At 43.6% G+C, this 8,817-nt stretch overlaps 1 protein-coding gene across 3 annotated transcripts; it reads left to right on the top strand.

The window, feature by feature from the left end:
* The first annotated feature begins 3 nt into the window (after positions 1 to 3).
* ECHDC2 (enoyl-CoA hydratase domain containing 2) lies at positions 4 to 7,639 on the top strand. 3 transcript variants are annotated; one of them, XM_074151522.1, is made up of 10 exons: positions 4 to 156; positions 1,717 to 1,784; positions 2,398 to 2,485; positions 2,994 to 3,080; positions 4,493 to 4,585; positions 5,218 to 5,274; positions 5,672 to 5,859; positions 6,295 to 6,345; positions 6,640 to 6,687; positions 7,373 to 7,639. In XM_074151522.1, exons 1-10 carry the CDS (start codon positions 36 to 38, stop codon positions 7,448 to 7,450), a joined length of 879 nt encoding a protein of 292 aa, XP_074007623.1. In that variant the 5' UTR covers positions 4 to 35; the 3' UTR covers positions 7,451 to 7,639. The 3 variants fall into 3 exon arrangements, with proteins under 3 accessions (XP_074007623.1, XP_074007624.1, XP_074007625.1); XM_074151523.1 differs by lacking the exons at positions 4 to 156; positions 4,493 to 4,585 and having other exon boundaries at positions 1,722 to 1,784; XM_074151524.1 differs by lacking the exons at positions 4 to 156; positions 4,493 to 4,585; positions 6,295 to 6,345 and having other exon boundaries at positions 1,722 to 1,784; positions 7,373 to 7,634.
* The last annotated feature ends 1,178 nt before the right edge of the window (positions 7,640 to 8,817 follow it).

Raw genomic sequence — 8,817 nt, 5'->3', positions numbered from 1 at the left:
GGCGGCGGCGGCGGCGGAAGCCGGGGAGCAGCGCCATGATACGGCTGGGGCGGGCGGGCCGCCACCTGCTGGGCTGGGTTGGCGGCGGGCCCCCCGCGGCCGTCCCGCGGCGGGGCGCGGAGGTGCTGGTGGGCACGGCCGGCGGGGAGAGCGGCGGTGAGTGCGGCGGGACCCGCCTCGGCCCGAGAGGGGGGAGCGGGCTGGGGCCCCGGCGCTGGTTCCCGAGGGGTCCGCGGAGTCGACCGGGTATTAGAGCCGGTTTTGAGGGGCTGCCTGTTGATCGGCTGGGTTTTGCCGATTCCTGGTGAAAACGCAGCAGCTCCCGACCCGGCGTGAGCGGGGACGTGGGTGTTCCCTCCCCGGACCTCGGCCCCGCCAGGCCCCGCTGTCCCTCGGGCCCTGCGGACGCTGGACCTGTCCCCATGTCCCCACAGCACTGTCCTTTCCCCGCGGGACGGGGGTCCCGGGGCTGCCGGACACACACACACACCCCTCCGCCCTCCTCACCCCACAGGTGATGGGCAGGTTCCTTATAGTCTCTTCCCTTTCAGTTCTGCCTCGATACTTTTATTTCCAAGAACACAGCAGCCAAACAAATAGCTCGGTGCCTTATTTGCAGTTACGTACGCAGGAGATGTCAGTAGAGGAAGCTCTGGTTTGCAGACCTTGGGTTTTCCTGATCTCCAGGTGGGACAGGCCCCGGGCATGTCCGTGCTTAGTAACGCAGGAGAGGCACTGAGCGATTTGCGTTTTGGTTGATTGCCAGTGGAAAGTAACTATCGCTAGAGCTTATAAACCGTTCCTGGTAGGTTTGCGAGTTACATATACGTGACTGTAGTTACCAGAATTGTGAATTCCCGTTGTTTGCTGGTGCCCCCTGTTACCTGTGTCTCTGTTCCTATGTGACACAGCTCTTTACTACCTGGCCGCTGGCATAGGAGTAGACAGAGACCTTCTCGCAGGTCAGGGGGACCACACGTGACGGATGCGAGGTGCCTACAGCACCTACAGCAGCAGCATCTTAACGATATTGAGGCCTGGGGAAGCGAGCAGAAGTCCAGCCAAGGAAACAGGAGAGAGATTTTTGCTCTCCAAAGCATACGGAAACCATTGGATAATAATTTACGAAACGCAAGTGCAAGGGAGAAGTAGGTAGATGTCTTATTTTTCTGCTTGGACTTAGGAACTTTGAGTGAAGTCCTTTCCACTGATGAGCTTATTAACGTTAAATTGAATGGAGCTGCGATTTCAAAATGGTTCTCAACGTGAACTGAGAGGGACCAGTCTGTGCTATTCTCATGCACACAGCAATCCCAAGAGGATGGTTCTCTTCATTAAGGAATGGGCTCAAACACAGTAAGACTGTACAATAAAAACTGAATGAAGTAACATTTGAAACAGAAACCTAAGATGGATCGTTTGTGGTTTTTTTCGATTCCTGCAGTCGTTCTAAGACATATATTCATGTCACATTTGTTTTTTAACAGTCTGCTTATTTACATTATTCGCAGTGCTACTGAAGTTTATAATTGCCCTGCATAACTGGATTTTGTAGATATCGTCTGCCACCTCCACTTTTAAAATAACCGATTGTTTTAGAATATACTTTATATGCATTTTCAGGAAAGATGCAGCATATGCAGATATTGTTCCCAGTTGAATTACTGTGTCAGAGAATTAAATGAAGTGTAACTGAAATTGTCTCCTATTACTAAGGTATTGCTGAAATCCTAATGAACCGACCCCACGCGAGAAATTCACTGGGAAAAGTATTTGTAAATGAAGTGAGTATGGGCCTGGCCTGTAAACGCCTTTGGGATCATGATCAATAACAAAATGCAGTAAGAATAGCTGTGGGAAATCTGCAACAAAAACGTAATCTCTTGCTAAAGGTGAGTGGGAGACGGCGTTGGGGCGAGCAGGTTAGCCTGGAGAAAAAGGGATCGTGACGCGTCTGTACTGCGGTGACTTCAGGCGCGGACTGGACAGAGACACTGGAGTTATTTAAGTTAGCGAACTCAGATGCAAGTTAACGTCCTTACGTGCATCATTTCAACAAAACCATAGTTACTGTCGGACCTTAGCAGGTGACCTGTTGATACATTCTAGAGAAAGTCTGGCTCACGCCTGGGCAGGACGGGGAGTTTTAAGATACAGCAAAGGTTCGTCTCTGAGTGGAAGAACAAAAGAGATGGGGAAATGTGTCGTTCTGAGGCTGTCATGGAAGGATCCTGCTGGTTCCACATACATGATTTTTCAGGGAATTCTTGGCACCCGCAGGGAAAAAAAAAAAAAAAAAGAGAAACTTTTATCATAGATTAGGAGCTTGCTATAATTTAGGAATATACATCCATATGCTTAACGTTTTTCTCCTCATTTGTACTCCCTCCCTCATAGCTGTTCAGCGCTCTGGAACAGCTCCGCTTTGATGAGAAGGTTCGCGTGGTGGTCTTCAAGAGTGAGGTGCAAGGCGTATTTTGTGCTGGTAAGTAACAAAGGCTCTGCAAATTCTCATTAAAAAAAGTGGTGGCTCTTAGGGCTGTGTGCTGATGAGAGCGTGCAGGAAAGCAGTTGGAAATGCCTGCTAAAATTAAAACGGGGTGGCTCTTGTGTAGCAAATAACAAACACATTGTTCTCTCTTTTGCCTGTGCCTCTCGGCTCGGCGATGAAGACGTGTGTGATGGAGTGAGCCGTTCAGCCTGCGTGGTGCTACTGGTTGTTTCCCATTTAAAACCATCTTCAAGCACAGGTGCCTCTGGTACTGGAGTCCTTGGTTTCCAGTTTTACGGATTATCAGCCTTACATACAGTGATTTGTGCTCCTCTGTGAAATCTGTTTGAAAGGCACAGGGGAGCACCCAAGCCACTGCTCCAGCCCAATTGTCTGCACTCCAACTGCCACTGACCTTACCGAACCAGAAGACTGTATCTCAAGACTTCTGAAATCGTCTCTGTCCTGTTCCTGGATTCTAACCTTTTTCTCCTCTATTTAGGTGCAGACTTAAAGGAACGTGCCAAGATGGATGATGCAGAAGTTGAACACTTTGTTAAAAGGCTGAGGAGTCTCATGGATGAAATAGGTAAGTGATTATCTCAGTTGGGAAATTTGTCCTAGGCTGCCTGTACTGAGACATTTAGAAATGCTGCAGGAGGGAAAAGGTGCTAGCCCCCATGGGTTATCCATTCAGGAGTAGCTTCCCAAATGGCTCCAGTTTATGTCTGAAACAAAGATCTGATTAGAGTGAAATACCAACGATCCTGCTGCCTCTCCAAGGACAAGATGCATTTCAGTTCTGCCTTTTCCGTGATGAAGAGCGGCACACACACACGCATATAATAGCTACCTGCTGTAACTAAGCATTCTGTATATGGTTCTGTGTTATCCTGGGGAATCAGTGAACTGTGTTGGTTGTCCCACTCTCAATACATGGTCAGAAGCACTTGTGATGCAGCAGTGACCTAAGAACATGGATTTGGATCTCTGAATGGAATTACTAAATGGATTGGTGAGGCACTGGAACAGGTTGTTCAGAGAAGCTGTGGATGCCCCATCCCTGGAGGTGTTCAAGACCAGGTTGGATGGGGCTTTGAGCAACCTGGTGTAATGGAGGTGTCCCTGCCCATGGCAGGGGGTTGGAACTGGATGATCTTTAAGGTGTCTTCCAACCCACACCATTCTATGATTCTAGGATTTGTTGAATGTCAGGGGTTTTGTACCTACAACTCCCATGCCCTATTATTTTAAATGTTTTTGTGAAAGGAATATGGATTTCTGCAATTTATTTTCTTCCCCTATTTATGAATTATTCTGCTCTTGCTAGAGAGGAATACCAAAGTGAAATCTGACTAAAATACTAATCAGAATTGCAGTAATTAAAAAAATAAACAAAAATGTAGAGGGAATGACCCTGTCTCACAAACAACAGAAGCAGTTGGGGAAGTGGTGGGTAGTTACAGCACAGAACTAACACACGTCTGAAGTCTGCTTCCAGCTCCCTGAGTATTTAAAAAGGTATCTTACCAAGCAGCTCATCTCCAGGTACCTCAGGTTCCTCAACTATGAGGTGACAACTGTGCTGACCAGGTTCAGGAGCCTTGGCTAACAAAAGCACCAGAAAAGCTAATTCTTATAACAGTGACTAGGGATGGTGTCTTTTTAACTGCAACAGTTGGATATTCACATCATAAATTTGCAAGGAGACAATTCATCCTGTTTTGTGTTGCGGTACTTTGCTTTGCCTGCTTCTTTGCATGTAAGAAGAATGTTCTTTGCATGAAAGAAGAATGTTTTGCATTCTTACAAAGAAGGGAGAAGTGCAAGAAGTTTGTACTGCTTAGAGACAGCCAGAAAGTTTGTGGCAGAAAAGAAATTGAGTTCTTGAGACATTTTGAATTTGAGAACTACTAGAAGCTTTAGAATTTAAGCATTTAAATTCCAGAAGTGAGTGGAACAGAACTGGAACAAAACTATAGAATCTCTTTTCTTTTCTAGCTTCCCTGCCGGTACCCACAATTGCTGCCATAGATGGCTACGCGTTGGGTGGTGGACTGGAACTGGCTTTAGCTTGTGACCTTCGAGTAGCAGGTTTGTGTCTTGCTTAATACAGGATCCTTCTTGTAATTGGTGACTATATTCTAAAGGGAACACGTGATAGCTGACTGTTAATGGAATCCAGTAGGTTAAGAGAGGAACCAACGCAGTTCAGGAAATGAGTAGGCATTTGTCCAGAAATTGTGACATTTAGTTACTATTGGGAAAGCAGTTTCCTTGCTTGAAAAGTAAAGCCTGTTTTTAGACAAGATTAGGATTCTGTCAGAAAACTATTTATTGGTAGGATTAAATAGTTACTATCATGTGATATTAGATCAGCACTCAGGCTAGATCTGACCTTCCCTACTTAAATCAGTTTGGGCTTGAAGACTTCTTCAGTTCCCATTCTTCCATCCATTACGTTTCAACTAGTATGGACCCAAGGTTCATTTTTCTAAATAAAATTGCTACATGAGGGGTAAGCAGCCACACTACGCTTCCCTCGTCTGACTGGAGGTGGACATTGATTAAGCACTGTAGTATTCAGACTTTCTAGCTACCTGGAGAAATGGGAGTTTCCAGTTCAATATTGACAATTTGTAGTTTTATTAATCGGTTCACTATTGAAAATTTGTAGTTATACAGATCAAAAAGTAACTAAACTTTTTTTTTTTTCTTTTTAATAGCTTCATCAGCTAAAATGGGCCTTATTGAGACCACAAGAGGGCTTCTTCCTGGAGCAGGTAACCTTCATAACATCTTCTGTCTCTTACTTTCTCAGCTGTACAGTAAATATTTTCCCATTAGAGGACTTGATGCGTTTTGAATGTAAATGAGAAGTAGCATCTTACAGTGACCCACAAGATCTATGAATCAAGAGTTCTGTTCCAAGCCCTCTGGGACTTGCTATGAATTTAGGAAAGTACCTTTATACCTTTTGCTCTTTATCAAAATACTGAGAAGGATGCTGAAGCCTTTCAGGTGCCTTGCGAAGTGTTGACATATTCAGTTAGTAGTTACTCAAGAAACATGTGATCCCTTTATTTTTCAAACCTCCTTGCTATATAAGGAGATAAAGTATTACTGGGTTTGGGGGCATTTCTCAGAAATGGAAACTGGTGACTTTGCTGTTGTCATAAGGTGGAACCCAGCGCCTGCCCAGATGTGTTGGAATAGGTCTGGCCAAGGAACTCATTTTCACTGGCAGACAGATTGACGGACAACAAGCCTTCTCGATGGGATTAGTGAATCACGCGGTGCCACAGAACAGCAATGGGGACGCAGCTTACCAGAGAGCATTAGCTTTGGCTAAAGAAATCCTCCCTCAGGTAAGGGTGTTATTCATATGGTCAATGGAGAGAAGGCATTTCTACTCCCCTTAAGAGAGAGAAAAAATTCCTTTCTAAGAAATATTAAAAGTCTTGGTTCCTGATGTTTAAGTCTTTTCACTCTGTCCTTTTTTTGCAAATGCAATGTTTGCAGGACCAAATGTTAACACTCAGCTGCTTAACCCATAGTTCCCAGTTGCGGTTATGGAGAGCTGCAGGACGCATTGAAACCTTGCACCGTGTACACCCATTAACTGTGGATAACACCAAATTGTTTTTAAAAAATACTTAGTAACTTACTGCAGATTTCTATAAGGTCATTTGGGGTTAGGATAGTGATGTAACTATGCTACTATGAACCAAGGTGGCTTTAATTATTTTTAAATGTTTATTGTAGTTTGGTTTTGTTGTTTGTTTTTTTTTTTTTAAATAAAGGCTCCATTTGCTGTGAGAATGGGAAAACTGGCAATAAACAGAGGAATGGAGGTAATAATTTTATATTTTTTTTAAATAATGAAGCAAAGCAGAGAGGCAGCTCCTACAGATTACAGTAAAAATGTTTATAATCCTTGTTTAGACAAGGCATTTAAAACCATTTCAGGGGTTATAAAGATTTTTCTTTTAAAGACCAAATTAATACGGCAGGATTTTTTTTTTTTTTCTACAGATGCTAACACTGTAGTTCTAATGCAGGAGTGAAGGTCACTCACTGTGAGTGAATGTTTATTGATTTGAGGTCTATACTTAAGTCAAATCTCACACCTTCCCTCTCATCCCCAGGTTGACATCGCGTCAGGGATGGCTATTGAGGGGATGTGTTATGCCCAGGTAGGTTACCTTCAAAATACATCCCTGAAAGGAACAACTGTACCTTTTCTAAAGCCAGATATTCAGCATCCTCTTTTGTTTCCCTCCTGATAAGAGAACACTTTAATAGCTAAATCCAAAGCTTTGAGAAGATACTTGCATGAAGTTCCAGATATCTGTTTTGGAATATCAACTGTTGTTGCCATGCAGAGCTGCCTCTCAGCCCGCCCAAGACAAAAGAGCTTCCTTACAATTCCTTCAGACAGAAGGGTATTTATATCCTTAGTTTCAACAACATGTTAATGATAGGATGAGCTTTATGAATGGTTTTAGTTTTAACAAATTAAAAACCAGATTCCTCCTGTAGTCATTCTTTCTGACAAGTTTTGAGAGGGTGCCCTTTTCTCAGCTAATGGAACAACGTAACCGCTGTGCCTCTCAGCGCGTTTTAAGATGGTAAAGTATGAAGTTTATGGAAAACTGTTTTCCTATATAGTTCTATGGTCTTGGTCTTAGATGCTTTGCTTGTGATTTACACTACAACCCAGTCTCCTCATTTTCCTAATTGCGAAATGTGGAAGGTGGGACCTAATGTATCACTGAAAGAAAAGCAATCTTATCTCAGACCGCTCCTGCCAAGTTAGTCAATACTTAAAAACACATCAGACTTGTCAATGAAAAATACACTTTTTCTTTTTAAATGTAGAATATTCCCACAAGAGACCGTCAGGAAGGGATGGCTGCCTTCAGGGAGAAACGACCACCTCAATTTATTGGCAAATAATGCTTCCTAGGTTCTCCTTGATTTTTTGAAGGTAAAGGAGGACTGAAGAGGACCCACTGATTTCTTGGGATTATTTTTATAACTGCATACTGTGTACTGAGCTCCTTGCCTTGGACTGTGTTTCTAAATACTCCACTGGATCATTTTGCTATAAGAATTCCCAAATAAAGATTTTACTTTGTGCAGCTGACGTTCTTAAAGTGCTTACATTTTAAGTCAGTGGTTATGGCTCTCAAACAGACGCCAGGTAACAGAGTGTAGAGAAGCTTTGGCTCATCATAAGCAAACAAACAAAAAAAAAACAAAAAAAGATTAAAAAAAAAATCACTCTGAAGAAAGAGTCAACTTGCAAAGAAAACCTTTCCTAAGATTGTTTCCATTATCAGTGCTCTTCCAAGTAAAGAGCAGAACAAGTGCTATTAACACAGGGCACTGGCGTTTCACCCCAGAGCTGTCGGGAATGGTGCAAAACATGGAGCTGTTTGCAGAGCTGTAATGCTCTGGCCAAATGAAATTACATCTCTTTGGTATCAGGGCTTGAGAAAATGCAAGGCCTGATATGGCCACCATATCAGTCTATACCAGACATCTCAGGCACATCATCTCCCTCCCATCACCTATTTTCCTGGAACCTGAAGGTTTTCTTCTCCCTCTGCTTAGAGGTTCTTCAGCACTGAGAAGCGCCACACAGTTTAGCTCAGAATCACCTAGGTTGGAAGGGACCCTTAAGATCATCTAGTCCAACCAATGGAAAAAAAAAAAAAAAACACAAACCACACACACACAACACACCACACACAACCCCCACACACAGCACCACACCACCCAACACTAATCCATATCCCCGAGCACCATGTCAACTCCTCTCTTGCATACCTCCAGGGATGGTGCCTCAACCACCTCCCTGGGCAGCCCATTCCAATGCCTGATAACCCTTTCAGTAAAGAAATATTTCTGAAATATAGCTACTTACAGCTATATAAGAAGCTCTACAGCTTCTTACTTCCCTAGACCAGGGCTTTCAAGCAAAAGTGAATTAGTATAGTTAGAGAAACATGTAAATACTTTATAGGTTATCAAAATATACTTGCAAAAGGCAGCTTACCACATTGGAACTGGGTGTCACTTCATAATACCATAGCCTCAAAGCAAACCACAATTTCACTTGTGCCGAAAGTTAACCCAGCAATTCTGTGGGCGAGGCAACCGTACCAGATTACATACATACAAGTTTCCTTTGTAAAGATCTGCAAATGTAAAGTGGAATCAGGATCTTCAGCCTTAACAAAAAAAGACGGCAAAATGCCACAGGTGAAATGCAAGAGTTTAAAAGCTGCTTCCAGAATGACTGTACCGTGGCAGGAGCT

The sequence above is a fragment of the Numenius arquata genome, chromosome 8, assembly GCF_964106895.1.
Source record: "Numenius arquata chromosome 8, bNumArq3.hap1.1, whole genome shotgun sequence".
In the NCBI taxonomy this organism is placed as follows: Eukaryota; Metazoa; Chordata; class Aves; order Charadriiformes; family Scolopacidae; genus Numenius; species Numenius arquata.
The sequence above is the reverse complement of the archived record's forward strand: the minus strand, read 5'-3'. Positions and strand labels throughout refer to the sequence as shown.